Source organism: Hippocampus guttulatus, chromosome 10, assembly GCF_054856545.1.
Source record: "Hippocampus guttulatus isolate MCC_2025c chromosome 10, RoL_Hgut_1.0, whole genome shotgun sequence".
NCBI classification, from domain to species: domain Eukaryota; kingdom Metazoa; phylum Chordata; class Actinopteri; order Syngnathiformes; family Syngnathidae; genus Hippocampus; species Hippocampus guttulatus.
Genome location: NC_141270.1, coordinates 13,377,868 through 13,398,435, shown reverse-complemented (window position 1 = coordinate 13,398,435; position 20,568 = coordinate 13,377,868). Strand labels below are relative to the sequence as shown.

At 42.8% G+C, this 20,568-nt stretch overlaps 1 protein-coding gene across 4 annotated transcripts in view; it reads left to right on the top strand.

Annotated features, from left to right (window-relative positions):
- sipa1l2a (signal-induced proliferation-associated 1like 2, genome duplicate a) overlaps window positions 1–4,870 on the top strand; it is an 88,843-nt gene extending 83,973 nt beyond the window's left edge. For all 4 annotated transcript variants that reach the window (XM_086121875.1, XM_086121871.1, XM_086121872.1 and 1 more), the window contains 3 exons: window positions 50–167; window positions 869–944; window positions 3,304–4,870. In XM_086121875.1, coding sequence (XP_085978001.1) covers window positions 50–167; window positions 869–944; window positions 3,304–3,450 — 341 coding nt within the window. In that variant the 3' untranslated portion in view covers window positions 3,451–4,870. The remainder of the gene's footprint in view (window positions 1–49; window positions 168–868; window positions 945–3,303) is intronic.
- Window positions 4,871–20,568: the final 15,698 nt, after the last annotated feature.

Here is a 20,568-nt window from a genome sequence, read left to right as displayed (position 1 = left end):
TTTTTATAGCTGAACCTCTGACCTAAATTGTTTCCTACTGTGTCTGTAGACCAGCGTGTGGCATCTTTCTGCACGATGACAGATATGCAGCGGGCCGAAGCACTGGAGCTATCTCGAGAGCTGACCAGACGGGTTGTGGAGGCTGAAGGAGCGGCCCTGGACGCAGAGTACGTACTAACATGAACATTCTGTATAGGCCCAAGCAAAAACTTTGTTTTCAAATGACTTCATCTCATCATCCAACACTACCTGTACTTTACTGTGTGTATAAAATGTATTCCAGTATACTTGTAACTACAGCACAAATATTTAGTCTAATCTGCACAGTTATCGCATTCACTGCCGCTGCCTGTTATTGCCGCTTTTGTTCTAATTCATGTCTGCAAAGATAGACTGTATGCATAGAATAGTATATTGTTTACAAAATATGTGTTCCTTTGTTGCTGTCACCGTCCCACCGGTAGTATTGGTGCCGTTTACTTTATTTTCAACTATTTGCATATAGTTTGTTTACGCATGCATGTAGTTTCAACATGCCCTGCTGCTGACTGTTGTGTCTGCTGTTTATATCAATTGTGTTTGCAGTTCTCAAATCATTCCATAAACTGCTCCGAAAAATGAAAATCCCATCCCTAAAAATATGTTGGATTTTATTTTTTTAGTTAAAGACCAAACCTCCAGTTTTAGGATAATCAGAAGAATACTTACTAGTACTTACTCTTAGTGTTCTCAGTCCACTGTGTGGTTGCTTACATCGATATTTTATGATGTATAAGTACCGTATTGTTTTTGTCTGCTGCAGTACAGTAATTTCCCCAAAGGAGACAAATAGACTTTTTGTTCCTCTGTTCTCTCTTTCACTCTGCAGCGTCCCATCGACACTCACAGGCAAAGTGAACCAGCTCGAGGTGATCCTCAGGCAGCTGCAGCATGACCTCCGAAAGGTAGCATCCCCTAAATCGAATGTATAGCTTCAGCGTTTCATCGTTACGTTTGCTCTCCATCTCCATGCAGCCTAGCTCAGAATAGACACATGAGTGCCCTGTGAGGTTCTGCCCAATGGCAACTTGTCCTTTTCATTCAATAGGCTACTTGCCCCTTTGTACCCTTCCTTCATGTTTCCCCACCTCTAATCATTCCGAAATGGGGAGGAAGTGCACCTTTATCAAGCTAAAAAGGCTGCTTTGCAATGTTAATATCTCCCTTTAATGATGACAACCGTTTGTGCAAGGCTTTCATCCACCTCTTTTTAAGAATTTTTAATTATGCACTTCTTCCTTTCAGCGGTTAACGCGTCTGAGGCGGTTTAAATCTCGCCTCTGGCTTTCCTGTGTGACGTTTGCATGTTGGTGCATGTGAATACATCGGTTAGGCTTTGGATAATTGAAGACTCAAATGTGTCCGTCCTTGTGAATGAGCACGTGAGCGGTTGTTTGTCTGTGAGCGCCCTCTAATTTGGTTGGTGACCACTCCAGGGTTTGTCCTGCCTCGTGCCCAAAGTTAGCTGCGATAGTGTCCAGCCCTGTCATGAGCATCGACAAAACCTACAGAAAATGGATACAGTGATCCCACGCTATTTCGCGGTTCGTTTATCGCGTTCGTTCAGTACATTGCGGATTTTTTCAAACATATTCATAAAAATAAATAAATAAATATTTATAATAATATACATGTAGTACACTACTGTATATGTTGCTCTATGTGACTCGGTGTTGTTTTGCTGACTTTCGCAGCTTCTCGTGGACCGTTTGCGCACTTTTTGTGGATTTAAATTTTTTTATTTTTTATATGTTTACTGTATTTTGTTATTCATAAACTAACCTAACTTATACATGTTTAAATCTATTCGTATACAGCATTAAGTCATGATAATTACTTAAAAATTTACTTCTACATGCATGTATATCATTAAATTTGGACTTATAAATATTATGTACATGCATATATACACATGGAGGGGGGGGGTCGCTACTTCGCGGATTTTCATTTATCGCGGGTGGTTTTGGTCCCCATTAACCGCGATAAACGAGGGATTACTGTAGATGGTTATATTACGACAGCTTGATGGACTAGTGGTTGGCACATCTACCGCATGGTTCTGAGGTTGAAGGTTCAAATGTCAGCACTGTTCTTCTGTATACTACCGTCTGCCAAAACTGAGCGTGTGTTGATTGCGCCCTGATGTCAGGTCACCAGTCTGACTAACATAAATGTTTTTTATTGAATATTATTATTGTTGCTTGAATATTTGATCAATTATTGTTGAGAAAGCAGATCACAATTATTATAGGGGCCCCTGGCCTCAAATGCAGATGTCTCTGCACGGTAAATGAAATATTGTGTGCTTGAAAAAATAGATATATATCCATCCATCCATCCATTTTCCGAACCGCTTGATCCTCACGAGGGTCGCGGGGGGTGCTGGAGCCTATCCCAGCCGTCTTCGGACAGTAGGCGGGGGACACCCTGAATCGGCTGCCAGCCAATCGCAGGGCACACAGAGACGAACAACCATCCACGCCCACATTCACACCTAGGGACAATTTTAGAGTGTTCAATCAGCCTGCCATGCATGTTTTTGGAATGTGGGAGGAAACCGGAGTACCCGGAGAAAACCCACGCAGGCCCGGGGAGAACATGCAAACTCCACACAGGGAGGCCGGAGCTGGAATCGAACCCGGTACCTCTGCGCTGTGAAGTCGACGTGCTAACCACTGGACGACCGGGCCGCCATAGATATATATATATTCTGATAATGATTATAGTTTGTAGCTAACACCAATTTACAATCTTAAATGGGAAGACAAGTTAAAATAAAATCTTTCCAAAATATTCTATGTATCCCCATTAGTCTAAACATTCTGATGAATATTGCGGTTGTGGAAAATGAATTAAGCAGTAAAATCCAGACGGTTTTTTTTATCCATCTCAGGGGGCGGCCATGTTACCACTTGCTGTCGACTGAAAATGGCATCACAGTTGCTTGGGGCTCGGGCAACGACCAATCACGGCTCATCTGTTTTCTGAGTTTGGTCATGTGACGTTCGCTAGTTGAGCCCTCGAGTCCTTTCCCATTTATTACCTTCACCAAGGAGACTTGTTTCCATCAGCTTTAGTTTGCTTCTGTGCAATTTCCTATCTATCATTTAAACCATCCACATAGCATTATTCTGATAAGAAAGTCTTCCCATAACGTTTGGTGAAAATTCACACATGGACTTAACACACACATCTCCTTAACTAACTGGATACTTTTTGGTCACTGACCAGAATGTGTATGCGCGTTTGCGTGTGTGTGTTTAGGAAAAGGAGGACAAGGCGATGCTACAGGAGGAGGTACAGCACCTGAGGCAGGACAACATGCGGCTGCAGGAGGAGAGCCAGACGGCGTCGGCTCAGCTCAGGAAGTTTACCGAGTGGTTCTTTCACAGCATCGATAAGAAGCCCTGAAAACGGAGACGAACGAGGTGGACGCCGCACACTCAACTCGAACTGAAGGCTCACCACACAACAAGTGAATTGTGTTGTGGAGTCTCTAGAAAGAGTGCAAGTGTGGAGAGACTCGCGTTATGTGAACAGGCCTCCTCGTAAACAGTGCAGAGCCGTCTGTATGTGACATAAACAGTTTCTCCATCGCGCCAGCTGAGACTCCTCCTGGGAAATTCCCTCATCTCCGGCTGCGGGGAGGAATTCTTCCATGAGATCCTCTTACGGTCGTGGAATGTAAAGCTCATTTACTGTCGTCAACTTGTAACCTACCTACGCTACGCACTGTATGTCACGTCAGTCTACTGTACCTGCAGCTGTACTCGGCTCCACACTCCGTCACAGCTGCTCCGGGAAGAGGATTTTGTGAAGTGGTACACACTCAAGAGGAATCAACTCCTGGGTGAAAAGTACAGCCGGAGGAATAATGAATGTACCTCATCTTGAGACTTTTTGGTTTCCCTAAGTGACTAAAAGAAAGGGGGTTTATCTGCGCCTCTTTCGTCCTTGTTATTTCAACTCAACTCCACTTTTTGTTGCGTCAGTGTTGTGATGACGTGTCACATTTCGGCAGCGGTTTTGATGTTCAAAGGTGCTTTTCCTTACACACGATTGTCGGTAGTCTTCAGTCACTGTCACGCTGTCCTAGCAATAACAAGTTGTAGTTATGAAACTGTGTTAGGAATAAAACTATGGAGAGGTTAGCACAAACATTAAACGGTTGTACTCTAAAGCAGGAGATTGTGCCTAAAACTCTTGGGTGTAAATCGGATTGTTCCTCTCGGCTTTTCTAAACACGTCTCGTCTGTGGCTCACTGATAGAAACGTGTGTGTTTGTGAGTGCGCCCCTGTGTGCGTGTGTGTGTGAGCGTGCCCGTGTGTGAGACTCGGTGTAGTTTATCACAGCAAAATATGTCCGTATGCAGTGGTTTTCAAGAGCATCATAGCAAGCGCCAGTAAACCACAATTACAATGCCAAATGTGTTGATTTCTGTACATATCGGCCACAGAAGTGTCTTGTATTTAACACTGTTATTTAAGTTTATTTAACCTAAAGTTGTTTATTTTATTAAGGGTAATGGATTTTCTCTTGCTGCACTAAGGAGAGATAAAGCTCTGTGTATGTTGTAAAGTGTGTAGCTGGGCAGGGCTAAAAAAAAAAAAATACTAAAACAAACAAAAAAAACCAACAACTATATATTTAAATATATAAATGATGACTTTGGAGATTCCAACATTTGGATGCTGCTAGATTACAGTTTGCTGGTTTGTTTGCTTTTAAACATGTTGCTCCGTCTCATTCCCGGGGAGGGGGAGACACTGGATGTTGTTTTTGTGTTCCTTTTTTTTGTTTTTTAAAAAAAAATAAATGTAGATGGGAATATTTGGGTTTACGGTTTCTTTTATTCATTTAATTCATTCTAGTTTGGAGTATTAAGGAACCAATTACACTTCGGTGAGGATCGGGTTTGAACAGTCCAGCCACCGGATTCCTAATGACCAACTGTCTGTTTTTCATCTGGCATGGACCAAAATACAATGTGTCTGCTGTCTATGGAACAAAAAGGACCCTAGTGTCCCAAATCAAAATTAATTTATGGCTTTCAATTTAATCATTTGACTGATGACCAGTCCAGGGTGTACCCTGCCTCTTGCCTAAAGTCAGCTAGGATAGCATCCAGCTCAACCAGAACAGTATAAAGACAAGAGCAAAAGAAAATGGATGGATGGTCATTTGCAGCATTACTAAAAGGATCAGCAATGGCGGTCTTGAGTGGTAATGGATCTGTGAATCTCACAAGGTCAACAAGACTTCAAAAAGTGCAAGCAGAAAAATGAAAAAAAAAGTTTTGTTGGGTTGCAAAGAGCAATAAGTTGAAAAGTGTGTCTTTGTATGGTGGTGCTGAAGTCATTTAGCATCGCCACTGTCTCTTGATGCCCTTATGGAAAAACAAGAAAAAAAACGCTTCCAGTGCTGTTCTTGGAAAGAAAATATGTTGTTCTGATAAAAATGCTGTTATTGAAATATCCTTGCTAATCGATTTCGGGGTTGCAATTTTTTTATGGCTTTCAGAAACGGATGAAAATTGATTTACAGCAAAATTGTTTGGTTGTATTGTTGCCAATCCAGCTGTCAGGCCTTGCTTACGATACCGGATATGAACTGTTTGATTAAAAAAGGATACACCAGCTGAAAATGTGTTGCACTAAGACACAAACCGTCATAAAGTAAGTGAGCGAAGCATTTGCTTACACGGAAAACTAGTTGGAATGAGTCACGTGTTCATTTTAGGTAGTACAAAATAGATGAACACGATGTGTTTATGAGATGTGAGTGGCTTTAAATAATTGGCAGCTGTTGCGTTCGCTGCAGGGACAGCAAGAACCTCCTGAATAATTAATCACAAGCCCCTCTTGAGTGTGCACAGAAAAACAATACAATTTGCCTGCCACTTCCTTCCAGGAGCTTCCAGCCGGGGCTGCCGGAGTGTGTGACCTGGTGTGTGATGTCCTCGGACAGCTGGAGCATTATGCCAAAAGTAAGAGTGCGGCATCTTGTCCTGTCTTATAAGGGCGCTTTTGGTCTTTCTATTACACGCATTTATGATGGGGCAAGAAAACACGCTCATCATACATTTAGCGCACTGCAAATGAGATCATGACGTGGGGAAGAGGCTTCCAAAATGAAGTGTCATGGAACAAACCTGCAGAGGTCATGTTACCAGGCCGCCTGCGTTGGCTCCCTTGGGAACCTCGTGATCGCTATCTGACCTCAGTCCAGCCAAAATGGCAGTACGGCCGTGTGCGTGCATGTGGAGGCGCTCTGGTTTTGAGCTGTGAGATTAAGTAGATAATCTCCATGCGTGTGCACGCTGCCAGGACAGCAGATGGGGGGGGGGGGGGGGGGGGGGGGGGGGGGCCGGGCTGGACCAAGGTGCAAGTGTTGCCAGTGTTGGTTCAGATGGGGGAGATTTGCAGGCGGGCGCTATGATCGGGAGTTCAAGCGGCAGCTAAAGACAGGTGCCAAAGGGAGAGGGATTCGAAGAAAGCTGGATTCCAATTCGTACTCGGAGACAGCCATGCTGACAAGCAGAAAAGTTCAATCCAATTGGCTAAAAACCTCATCTAACTAGATAGTGAGACCGTACAGTCTAGGAAATATTGATTGTAATATTTGATCGTGTCAGCAGTTTATTGAACAAACCTAAGCATTTTTCGGCACACAGACACACACACACACATGCACACACGCACTTAAAAGCTCTCCCCGAATAAGCAGCTTTTGAGAGGGACACTGTTGTCCCTCAGCAGATGCTCGCCTGCTGTGAGTGTCACCATTGTTGGGATCATGTTACCCAGAATAAGACTCAAAGTGCCCAAAGCACAGCTGGCATGGTGTAGAAGGTGAGGGGACGGCCACTAGGAGGGGGTTATGTGTCTTTTGACCTGGTGAAGGTCACCCTATGCTAATTGTTGGCATTGTATCAAATACCTATCTGTATCAGTGTACAACTTTAGTCCAAGCAAAACAGCAACAAGGTACATCCATCCATCCAATCCGAAAGTTCAACCCGGGTTTCCAAATTTTGCAAAAACACACTTTAAATAATCAACCCATGTGAGAAGATACTGTCCAATAGAATTTTTGGGGCCTAATTCCAAAAGTTATCGAAGCCACAGTGAAGCATTGTGGAAACAGCCTCATGCTTTTAAGCTATTTTCCTTTATTCAGCTCAAACTGGGGCACTAGTCGAAGTGGAAAGACCAGTTCCAAACACCACGCGCTCTTGGCACAAAACCTTCAGGCTAATGCTAACAAGAATCACAAAAAAAAAAAAAAAATCAGGAAAAGTCTAGAAGAGTACCTTAACTTTATTTGTCACATCCCCAATTACATTATCTCAGTTGCTTATCTCAATTTCTCCTCTCACAAAGATGCCTCTTTTTAATTGAGTTCTGCAAGTTGTCGATCACATGAATGTTGGAAAATGTTTGGCAGTCATTTGTCTTGGTCTCATTTTTTTTAGATCACAAAATCCTGCCGTTTGAACAGGGTCGTATTGACTTTTTATATCCGCTGTACTTCCCTCGGCAGTGAGAACCGTATACACCGAGGAAAGCGGGGAGCCTCCGGTAATCCTCTTGGCCGTAAAGTCCTGTTGGAGCGCTTTCTTGTCTGCCGCTGTGCAGCTGCATAACCACACGCAGATGCAGAACGTTAGCATCCTCTCGGTGGAGCATCGGTAAGGAAAGAACACAAGCAGTTTCTGTGTGAGGTTGTTGTTTCTGTGAATCCTTCGGAAATAGTCTCGGCTGTGACTTTGTGATGATCGCTCTGGTGTGAATGTTCCAGGTCAGGTCGTCCTCTTTGTGCATACTCAGGAACCAGATGTTAGAAACACTCCTCAAGGAGTTACCATGTCTGTTTTGTTCCTTCTAAAGAATATTGTAATATTTGATAAAAGTGAAGAAAATTTGAAATTTGGTTACAAAATGAAAAGATTTAACAAGCAGCATAAGTAGTCACTCTTACTTTGCTTTAGTGGGCCTCATAAAGTGATGCACCGGCGTGTGTGTGTTTGTGTGTGTGAGTCCCGCTTACCAGAGCAGCGAGCAAATTGACTGACGGGAGAGGGAAAGAAGCAGCACGACTGAATATTGATGAAGTATTTAATCAAACATGCATGGGAATGGCAATTTATCCAGTCCGGACACTCAACTACCATGGCCATTTTATTTATCAAACAATAATCCGATGTAGTAATTATCACAATAAGTGTAGCTCCTCGGCTTTATGTTTGACACCTACCATTTTAGAGTCTTTAATAAATCCCTCGTGCCATGTTTTGGAGGAGGCGAAGTATGCAAACACACAGCAGCATGACCAGAGCTAAGATTTGAACGCCAAAGTTCAGAGCCTGATGTAGTCGTGTGAACCACTCAAAACCATTGGGATCCAGACTTAAACCTTCCTGCGGGTCGAGTCTTACTTCGAACATACGAACTCTGGCTGAAACATAACCCTCTTGTCTGTGGCAGGGACAGAACTCTCAAGTGTTGTGTGCCTGGGAGGCTCAACAGCAGGATTAAGGCTCTCTCAGCAGGACTGCTTATCTGTCATCTCTCCACATTGAAACTCCCTCCAGTCCTCTGGGGAGCAACCAGGCCTCATCCCTGCACTCACAGACAGACAGAACAGAGAATGGGGAGGAAGAGGAAGAAGCTCATCCAAAACAGCATCCAATCATCTCTCCATCCACCTCTCAGGTCCCAACAGGCCGTCGCTTCCACACGTCAATCAAGTCCCAGGTCAAGCGGCCTCCTTATGAGGCCAATGAAGGGCAGCAGCCTATAAGCGATGGCCACCCTGCCGGCCCGCTCGGCCTCCAACACATCAGAAGGATTGAGAGAAGAGGGAAAACCTTTCCAAAGGTCACCCTTGTCTCTTGCGGTCAAAGTGTAAATGAGTTGAAGAAACAGGAACGAATAGATACAACAGGATGGAATTATCTCGGTGTGCATGGATGTCCTTGTCTCTTGTCCTTTTCAGCCTTCGAGCGGCGAGCAATGGAATCGATTCTCAATTGGCCTCCTCCTCTTTCAAGCGGGTGGGCTCCGCTGAGGAGGTCTTCTTATTCTCCACTTTTTTTTTTTAACATATTGATTTTATGCAAAGTTGCACTAGTCTGGGCCCTGGCCCGCATGGTGATTGGAAGGGTCATGAGAATATCGATGTCCACGGGTGCATGCGAGGTGTGATAGTGGGGGCGTATCACAGTGAATAACAAACAAGCCCCACTGACCCATCGTCAGCTGTGAAAGCTTAAACTGGAGCTTCAATCGATCCAACGCGTGGGAGCAGAAGGTCAGATGCAAATTGTGATCAAGTGTTAGTGGAATGAAAAATCCCATTAGTCATTTTTACGTGTGCTTTCCCATCAAAGCGTAAAATAGGAAGCAAGCTTTGTCCACATGAACAGATCGGTTATTACCTCATTGATTTTTCACCCATATAAGAATTCTACACAAAGTGCTATGGAGCTCCATCAAACCCGCCACTGCACGCCATTACTGAAGTGTCATTGTCCCATTTTGACTGTTGATTTAGCACCGTGGAGGAGTACTTAGCAAATCTGCCTCATAGTTCTGAGGTTCGGGGTTGGATTACCAGGTCTGGCCATGCTTTTGGGGCATTTGCATGCTTGCCCAGCGTTCGAGGTGTTTTACCACACCCTTCTCCCACAATGCGTAAACATCTATGTTAGGTTCATTTAAGTCCGTGAATTGTCTATTGGTGAGAATGTATGGATGTGAGTGTGAAAGGTTGTTTGCCTTGCTTGTCTGGCAACCATGCAGCATGGAAGTGATTGCGAAAGAAAGTTGACGGATGGATGTAATCCCAATTCAGATTTCTTACATTTGTCATTTAGAGTTGTGTGTTCTCCTTTTGTGTACGCCTTCCCTGTGTCTCGTTTTTCCTTGCACTTACTGTCTGTCAACCCGCCTCTGGCCCCTGTCTCCACACTATGAACCCCGGTAATTAGTGTGGCTTAAAATCTGAAATAAAATGCTAGTACACTGCTAATTCTTGCTTCGCACTCTCTACCAGTAGTGTGTCTTTACTCCAGCTCCCCCCTACATTTCAAAAATATCCACCCATCGATCCCTCTATTCAACTACTGTATTTTCTGTTCTGCTTACATGTATCTTCACAAGGGTCGCAGCTGGACCCTAACCCAGATGACTGAATGAGAGGCGGGATACACTCTGGACTGCTTGCCAGCAAATCGCAGTGCACATATAATCAAACACACACACACATACCTGTCAACTTTTCGGAGCGCCAACCTGTATAAACTACCAAAAAAATTCTTATAAAGAGCAAAAAATCCTTATAACATACCAAAGAATTTTATATGTCAAAATAACGGTAGAAAAAACCCCCACAAAATTTTCAATGATATTTATTGTAGATCTCCATAATACAATGTCTGGTTAATGTCTAATCATCATTCTACTTAGTAGCATTACTGTGTTCAGAGTTGTATTCCTGCGTTACTTTTTTGGAAGGTTACCGGAAATGAAAGCATTCGAGTAGACTAGCACCATTCTGGGCAAAAGCAAACGGAACTACCCGTTAGGGGGGGGAAACAAAACCCGGATATTTTCAGAATCCGTATCATTTGTGCGATACGGCCATATACGTAGGATTCACCACAAAATCCGTATGAACTATGGCTAAACCGTATGAGTTGACAGGTATGCACACATTCATACCAACAGACATGTAGAGTCTTCAGTTAACATCAGAGACATGTTTTTGGCATGTGGGATGAAGCTGGAGTATAGATGCAATAGATGTGTAAGTCCAGATGTGAAAGGAGTGTGCAGTAATGTGCCAGTAGAGCAACGATGATGACGTAGTTAATGTTCCATACTTGTCTCTTCAATGACAGTGTAGCACAGTGTATGATTTGGACTTGGTAAACTGGAATAAGTGGACGGGCAAAAACGACTGTATCAGTGGTTCAGGCCAGACGAGCAGCAGACTTGGCAGATGGGAGCAGCCATGTGTCAGCATTGATAACCTCAAGCTTGTGGCTCAACAACGGCCAACATCTATTTTAACATCTGGCTTTTCGGCTATTCGTCTGCTCAGTTCAGTTCACATCTCTTGAGTCCCGATTGCAGGACTTCATGCAAACCGAGGCTTTTGAAACCAGTTTTTCAAATAGAAATGTTAGCATTATCAGCGAAACTGTATTAACCGTAAAGGCAATGGTTAAAAGCAGCCCTCACTGTGTATTAATTGTGGGTTCGAATTCGGGCTCCGGCCTTCCCGTGAGGAGTTTACATGTTTTGCCCTTGTTTGCGGGGGTTTTCTCCACATACTCAGGGTGTTGCCCACATTCCCAAAAACACGCATTGGTAGGTTAATAGAACACTCTAAATTATTCATAAGTGTGATTGGAAGCGCAAATGGTTGTCTATGTGTGCCAAGCGATTGGCTGGCAACCAGTTCAGAGTGTACCCTGCCTACTGCCCGAACACAGCTGGGCTAGGCTCCAGCACGGCCTCAACCCTCATGAGGATACACGGTTCAGAGAAGTGATGGATGGATGTCTTATATGTTTAAAAAAAACAACAACCATATGATCTGACAGAAGGATATTATCAAGCTTTCTAGTGTTGACCAAAAGTCAGCTGGTGTAGACTTCAGCTCACTCGTAACCCTGACTGGGATAAGAGCTGAAAATGGATCAATTTTGGAATATGGAGGGATTTCGTTTTTTTAAATGCTCAGCGATACTTTGGTATGTATGTATTGTTACGCAACACTATTTCTACAATCATTGGACAGTTTTGAATCTCAATTTTCATTGTATTAACTTGATCTGCAGCTCTTCCTGTTTGACGCGATCACTGAAGATGCAGATTTACTGCACTGATTTATTGGACAGACACTTGAGAGTGCTGACTGAAAATGATAAAATATAGCACATTAAATCCATGATAAATACATTTTGCATCAAGACACCTGCTCAAATTATGCACCCATTTTCTCGAACTCGGATCCTCAGTTGGGTCGTGAGTGAGCTGGAGGCTGCCAGCGCTGACTTTGGGCTGCTGGTGGGTTACACTCTGGACTGGTCACCTGCCATTTGCGGTGAAATGATTCATTTGAAGATAATGACCATATTCATCAATTATGTTTATTTCTTTTATATTTATCAAGCCAAACATAAAAATATAGACAAGGATGAAAGGGACCTTTTTGGAACCAGGGGGGAAGAAGTGGGCTAATTTTATTGTCTGTAAAAACAAATAGTAATCATTTTGAAATTGTTGGCTCTATGTAATCTACAGTTAAATAGTGAAAATTCATATTTCATGGGCATTCAACTTTTAATGTTCAGCTGTAAAATGGTTCCCCTGAATCGTTCATTAACCGCTTCAATAAATACAAATTAACGTTCACCTTTTCCGGTTGAGTGAGTGACAGCTCAATTTACGAGTTGGAAATAAAAAATGAATATTACACTCGAGTGAGATGAAGGAACACTTCAACTAAATACTCACCTGATTTTGCCCTTGAAATAACATCTAGAATGCTTCAGTGTGATATTGTTCATCCAAAGCAAAGTGGGTCATTAAATTGAATGAATTGATTGTGTGTGTGTGTGTGTGTGTGTGTGTGTGTATGCAGCAAGCAGACACGGAGCTACAATTTTTTTTTAGCTCATGTTACACATGCACGTAGTAATTAAACCCATGAAGGTCTTCATAAGGACTCTTGACCCCAGCAATTATCTTGCATCGATTCCCAATGCGATCAATATTGTAGAACATAAGAAGGAAATGTAAACACTCATCTTCTCACGATGAAAACATTCAATCTCAGAGAAACAATGCTGTTCTCACCAGGGGACAGCTTGCTGTCATTCCCTGGAGTAACATCACACCCTTATGGTGCTCCCGATCTAATTGATGTGTGTGATTACCAAGACTCGCAATCAAGCAAGTCAGCGCTTTCATCACTGACGTTGTGCACCTTTCTCATTTTCATCAGCTTGGAGACAAACATTTGTTAAAGGCATGAAACCAAAAATGTTTTGGGTTTTTTTGCCCTTTCCTCTTCTCTGGCTTTTGGCGGATGTAATTGTGGCCTTCCTCTCCCGGTGCCTAATCATCATCCTCCCATCTCCACAGCATGCGACAATTCCGTGGTCCCCAGTGCAGCTGGAGCAGCTCGAGCCACAAAAGCATCTTTGAAGAGCGAGGTCATATATCCATCGCACCACCCACAATGCATTGCCCCACAATAAAAGGCCAGTGTTAGGGAGGGGCCAGCCAGGCAGCCTACTCAGCCAGGGTGCTCTGCACCTCACACCTGAGACTCGTCAGCTCATCATCCACCTGTTGCCTATCTGCTCGTTTGGACTGGTATAAGTTGACTCTCAGCCCATTCCTCAGTGCAAGTTCGTGCCGTCACCACGCCAGTGGACTCTGTTGGCACCACCTGCAGTTTCTTGTTCCTTGTGTGGACATTCCCTTGTGGACTTCTCGTACTTCCCCCTGAGCGTTTAAGTCAGTCCCAGTTTTCTCCCTGAGTTAGGGTTCGTTTCCTGTGGACATTTTCCCTGTGGCTTCTTCGTGCTTCCTCCTGAGTGACTTTGCTAAAACTCTTCAATAAACTACGCCAAGTGTTGGCTTCAACTATACCTGCCTGTTGTCGTGCTATTGGGGTCACATCCAAACCCTAACAGCCAGATCAACAGGAGGAGAATACACAACAACGTAGCCCGGCGTCGGATCAGCCCAACGCAAACTCTTGTCTAGCGCCATCTAAATTGACATCACGATGAGTTTAAACATAATATTGTGATGATTAATATTGCGATTGTGGAATATGAATTAAGCAAAAAGGATTCACCAGTATTTATCCATCTCAGGGAGCTGCCGCTTGATGTGGACTAAAAATGACATCACAAGGTTCAGGGCTCATCTTCCGAACATCACGTGACCAAAGCCAGAAAACAGTGTAAACTGGGACAGTTGTTACATGACCCCAGAGATGTCATTTTCAGTGGCAGCCCCCCTGAGATGAATATAAACGGTTAGTTTTTCTGCCTAATTCGTATTCCACAAATGCAATATTCATCAGAACGCTGTTGTGATGAGTGGGGGAACATACTGTAGAACATGGTACTGTACGTAAAAGCCGAAAAATGTGAATTGCACTTGGAGTCTGTTCAGTTTTTGCGCTTCATTATTGAGAAGGGACAGTTTCAAGCGCACCCAGCCAAGACTCGGACAGTGGTACATTGGCCTGCGCCATCAACCCAGAAACAATTGCAACGGTTTTTGGATTGTGCGAATTTCTCTAGGTTTATCAGGAATTATTGCCAAAAGGCAGCACTTTTAACTACGTTAACCTCTGGAAAGACCATGTTTAAGTGGACAGATAGTGCTGACGCCGCCTTGAAAGAATTTAAGAAATTTTTCACTAGCTCACCAGGACAATCTCTTCCTAACCCCAATTTGTCGTTTGCTTTGCTGAAGTGGGGGCGGTACTGTCCCAGCAACCTCCAATTGACCAGAGACTCCACCTCTGCACCTTCTTCTCCCTTAGACTCACACCTGCCGAGGCCAACTATGACATGGGAGGCCGTGAACTTCTGGCTGTAGTTCTAGCGTTCCAGGAATGGGGTCACTGGCTAGAGGTTCGTCCATGAACTGTGCCAAAAGCAAAGTTTCAATTTCAGGAGGGCCTTTACTTTTTACTTATTGGAGAAAATTCTAATGTGAGAGCAGGCTGTTTCCCAAAAAGTTTGTTCTCTTACTTTTCACTTGATGTGTTCCATCCACGATGTTGAGATGCTACACCTTGGCTGACAGATGCAAGAATGTGTGTGTGTGTGTGTGTTTGTGAGTGTGTTATTTGCCCTTAGCTGTCATTCTCCTCGATGGATTGCGCTGCACTTGCAAACACAAAATGAACATTGTTACATGGCTTCACCCATCCATCCCAGACACACAGACAGATTTCTGTTCTTGTTCATGCTTGTAGTTTTCATTTCAGGATCTAGTCTGATCCAAAGGGTCGAAATCGTTCTAGGAATAATCTATCACCGGAAATGATTCCAAGAATTTAAATAAACATTTTACTGAGAGAGGGACATCTGAGTCTTTTAACCCAGATAATAACCTATAATACAAATAATCCTGTTGTTTAAATTCCAGCCCAGACCACATTATGTCATGATTCGGTTTAGGGACCAACAGGTGGCACTGTAGGGCTCCCCCGGCAGCTGCACACCTGTTGGCCATTTGGTAATTAGTCGTATAAAAGGACTCCTGCCCGAACACTCGGTGTCGGGTCATTGTTGCTTCTTGCTACTGTCATGTGTGTTGCTGTTTGCACTTAGTTTCTGTCATGTTTAGTTCATTGTTATGTTTTAGTTTTAATCATGGTTTTTGTTTGATACTTTGGACTTTGTTTGTTTTGGATGTAGTTTTCTTTGTTTTAAATACAATTCTTCAAATACACTCTGCTCCTGCCTGCTTTTTGGGGTCCACCACCACCTTGCTACGTGACACATTATTATCAAGTGGAATTGGATTGCGATGAATATCTCGACAAAACAGAAAATAACTCTCAGATTCTAATGCATTTGTTTGTTTGTTTGTTGTTATTGTTTTTGAAGGCATGCCCAGGCAGTTATTTAATTATTAAATGCAAATGTTGGCAATGTTTCATCCCTCCGCTGTTTCCAGGCATCATGGAAGCATCACGGAGGCATCGTGATGCCAGAGTGTGTTGGATTTAAACAAATTGGCGCACTGCTCCTCCAGTGTGTCACACTATGTGCAGAATGTAGAAGATCTAATCGGCAACCATCTGCTACTACAACAGCCCTGGCACCTGGTTGCGTACCAAAGTTGCATGAATATTCACACATTCACATCCACGATGACCTGTGCAGAAAAGCATCTTCTTATTACGCTCACATGCAGTTGGCATGTTAATAATGTGTTGTACCAGCATTCTCAGATTTTAACAGAGATCTAGCAAGTCAGTGAGAAAAAGCTAAGATGTTTTCCATCCCTGATTTGCTCGGAAAATGGCCAGGCCATTATAAATGTTATAAGTTAATCCATTTGCTGCTACTTTTCCTCACTACACTTAAAACCGACCGGTTCAAGGACCATGTTAAAAATGTTAGTGTTGCCTTAATACCCCACAGTAATAACTGTGTCGTCCAAGAACACTGATAGAATATTTCTTACTCTAATTTCCAGGTGTTTACATACACCCTCACATCCTACTACCGTATTTTCCGGAGTATAAGTCACAGTTTTTTTTATAGTTTGGCCGGGGGTGCGATTTATAATCTGGAGCAATTTATGTGTAAAATGATTAACACATTGTACACATCACGTTAGAGGGTGCTCTCGGCCTGTGTTGATACTTTCCACATTGGCGGTAGCTGAGAAAAACAACTGACGATGACTCTGGCGTAAGCGACGTAGAAGGGGAAGCGCTGCATCTTCTACCTCCGGAGTTGGCGGAGTTGTTTAAAAGTGTCACCGAGTATGAAGATTTCATTGGATTTCGTGATTTGGAGTGACACTGATGGTTTGGTAAATTTGTTAGCATGTTCTTTGTGCTATAGTTGTGTAAATAACTCTTAATATGTTACGTGAACATACCAGACACATTCACAATTCGTTGTTTAAGCGTCATGTAATGTTAGCATATCGTACACTTATTCAGCCTGTTGTTCTCTAGTTTTATTTTTATTTTAAATTGCCTTTCAAGATGACATGTATGTTTTTGGTGTTGGATTTCATCAAATAAATGCGACTTATACTCCAGTCCGACTTATATATGTTTTTTCCGTCTTAATTATGCATTTTTTTGGCCGGTGCGATTTATAATCCGGAGCGACGTATCATCCGAAAAATACGGTAATCAAAGATTAACAGGGAAAAGAGAATCAGTTTAGCTCATTGGAATTGGACCATCCATCTCTCCATCCATTTTCGGAACCGTTTTTTTGGTGTAATGTATTTTATGCTGCGTTTTCACCAAACACAAAACAAATTTATAGCGCAGAGTGGTGAAAGCGCCATGTTTGTCTTTTCACACCACCATCTTGCAGCACCTTTCCTGAAACAATTGTCTTTGTCTGAGTCTGCTGATGATTAAATGCGGTCACGGTCACGGTCGCATGAGTTGACTTGACTTCTTGGTCTTTGCACTCAGTCTAAGCTCTTGCACACAGAGCTATTAGCGCATTCCTCAGATGAATTTGTGTCATTCCCAAGCAGTGGCTACAGAACTGTTTGCCCGTATTGAGGCACACAGTCACATAGTTAATTCCGATATATATCACTGGTTACAAATGTATGCAAGTTGCATTTGATAATCCTTTGAATACTTTTGGTACAGTCTGAACACACTGTGTAACTCAGGAAGCAATGATTTGAAGATCTCTGAGAGATAACATATATAAAGATGAATTTCATGATGAATTGTCATTTTAAAATGTGTTTTAAAAAGTGAGTTTTCAAAATGCTGAATAAGCTTTCAGTTTCAGCAATCTTTTCGATTTTGAGACCAAAAAGGTCCTCACCCGTTAAAGTTTGCATTCAGGAACCTGAGGGGGGTGTCCTAATTTTGATCTCTATGCCTTTTTACAGGCTGGCTGAGATTGTTGGGGCCATCCCAAAATGTGTATGGCTAATCTAAAGATACTGTCAGCACCTAATTAGCGTAACGCCGGATAAAGAGTGGCTAGAGTGCAAAACTATCATCTTGGTTTGGCCTATAGGCAGCAACCCCTGCCAACTAGCATTTCTGCAAGCTTATAATCGTGACACTTTGTTGTGCAAGGAACTAAATTTAGACCCCGCACTTACTCTGAGTTTTGCATTCGATTTAATTAGGATTTTCTTGTTGTTGTTGGTGTTTTGTTTTTTTGGTTTGGTTTTACCCAACCAGCCCATTAGCTAAAATGCACATCCATACATTTTCCAATCCGCTTATCCTCATGAAGGTCGCGGGAGGGCTGGAGCCTACCCCAGCTGTCTTTGGGCAGTGGGCGAGGGTACACCCTGAACTGGTTGCCAACCAATCGCAGAAGCTAAAGGATATATTGTTATCATAACATTGCATATGATACATTTACAAAGTAATGGAGATTTTTTTTAAATTGAAGGGCGATACAAAAAAAGTATTGTAGCTGACAAAGATAACAATCCATCAATTTACTATGCCACTTGTCCTCATTATGGCTGGGTGCAACTGGAGCATACCCCAACCGACTTTGGGTGGCAGCAGGGAACATTCTGGACCTGTCGCCATTTATGTGCTGCATGAGTACAGGGGAACAACCAATCACGCTTGAGTACCTCTGCAAGAACGGGCAGACCACGCAAACTCGATGCAGGAGTGCCTGAGTGCAGATTTGAACCCAGGAGCTCTCGACCTTGAGACAGAAGGGGAAACCACTAGGTCACTCACTCACAGCACTACCTGAACAGATAATGTAGTACTGTACTACCCCCCCCCCCCCCCCGCAAAAAAAAAGTTTCCAGTACAAGGGCTGTATAAATATCTATTTTTTGCTCGCAGTTTGACTCCCACTTTCTCGCAAGGACAGTCAGTGAATTGTAGACAGGATTTAATGACTGCAAAAGTTGCAGGAAGTGGGCCAGTAAAATCCAGTCCCAAGCAGCATAGGAAGCGAGCAGAATGAGGCGGGAAGAAAAGGAGTTAATTTGTGTAGACAGTTGAAAAGAACAGTTGGTGTTCACCAGTGTCATGTTGTGATACGGCATCAGAGGAAGCTCTCATCTACAGCCAAAACCTACAAAGACCCTGACAGTGAGACAGCATAAGAGGGAGGGAGTGGACATGAGCTCAAGGACAAGGTTGCATTGAAGGAAGCAGTCCAATTGCAGTGCCACTTTGGGTGACTTTGCAATGTTTCTTTGTCTTGCTTTCTCTCCTGGCTCCCCACGTTGTCAGAGACAAAAGGAAATCAGCTGATGTCTGCTCAAACACAATGACCTCAGGTTTTGTTTCCTCGCGAACCTGCCAAACTGCAAGGAAAAAGATAGGGACCGACAAAAGGCCATTGTGTGTGCGTGTGTGTGTGTGTCCAAGTATTTGTATTGGAATTCCCCAAAGGCAGCATTTTACACTCAAGGCTGGGGTCATGTAAACAACATTTTTTAAAATGAGTAAACACTGCAAATGTTTATGTGGAAGACATATTAAAATGGTTCACCATTGACGATGTGATAATCAAAACAACAATATTGTTCATGTAAAGAATTCTCAGTCGATTTAAAAATACTTTTTTTTTTTTGCAGGTACATGATATTGACCTGGTCAAGCTATAAGTAGCTCACATGCTGGAAAAGTGTAGGCACCCCTGTTCTACGCCCATGAAATGAACAACTAGGATGGGCAAAGATACAGAGCATCTTTCGATGGACAGAGTGTGGCCACCAGAATGCACTTTCTGGAGCACTCCCATGTCCAAACCCAGCGGTAAGTCACTCCCTTTAAATGGGTTAATTGCACCAAAGTGAGAAATATGGTGTGAAAATTGTACTACCGATGTATATTTTTTAAATCTTGAGGCCATTTTGATAAAAGCATGTAACAGACCTGTTCATACATGTACAAATTTCAATTGCAAATGCAAATATTTGTAAAATCGCTGAACCAGAGGTTTATAAAAATAAACGTCATTGCACATGCTCTTTTTGCCCTTTGTCAGTTGTGTTTTGCGTCCTTCGACAACACAAATGGCAGAGGAAGCCCACAGGTACGCTTACCTAAGCGTCACTTGTTATTTAAGTCAGTCAGGACAGTTTAGTAACGGTTCATTGGCCATGAAGCAACAACCTTCAGTTCTATTGTGGATGTATAAGCCAATGTATATGTGATATGTCTGTGCTAACTTCAGTACAGATTTATTATACCATAAATGTGCAGTACATTTTATTGTATTTATCATTCGACTGTCCTGTCCTGATTGGCTGAGAGAAACATATACTGTTTGACCGTAGTGAGGCATGTGTGGTCCATTTTGAAAATTCACCCATTTACCAAATATGGTTGCTTGCCTTAAGCAACTTCTGGGTCAAGCCTGTACCCAAGAGGCAGATTTACTAATCTTGGAACTCTTCTGATTGAAGAAAAGAAAAAAACTGAGTTTGCTGGCAGCCATATGAAAACACAAAATTTGACAACGAAATGACCCTATAAGTAGGCTTTAAAGCCATTTTAAGACAGGGGCCCTGAAGCAAGATTGAATGTTTTCACAGGCTTGCTGAACTAAAATCAGCAGTGTAAGCGATGACCAGTACACCAGTACAATTCTCACAGAACAGAGTAACAAGTTGCACAGCATAAGCTGATTTTTTTAAACCAAATTTCCAAATGGTTTGCATACTAGATTCTGTGTAAAAATACTATGAGACCAAAAGTATGTGTCTATCTATGATGGTAATTAACATCATAAGTTAAAGTGGTGTTTGTTTTTATTAGCACAGCAGACC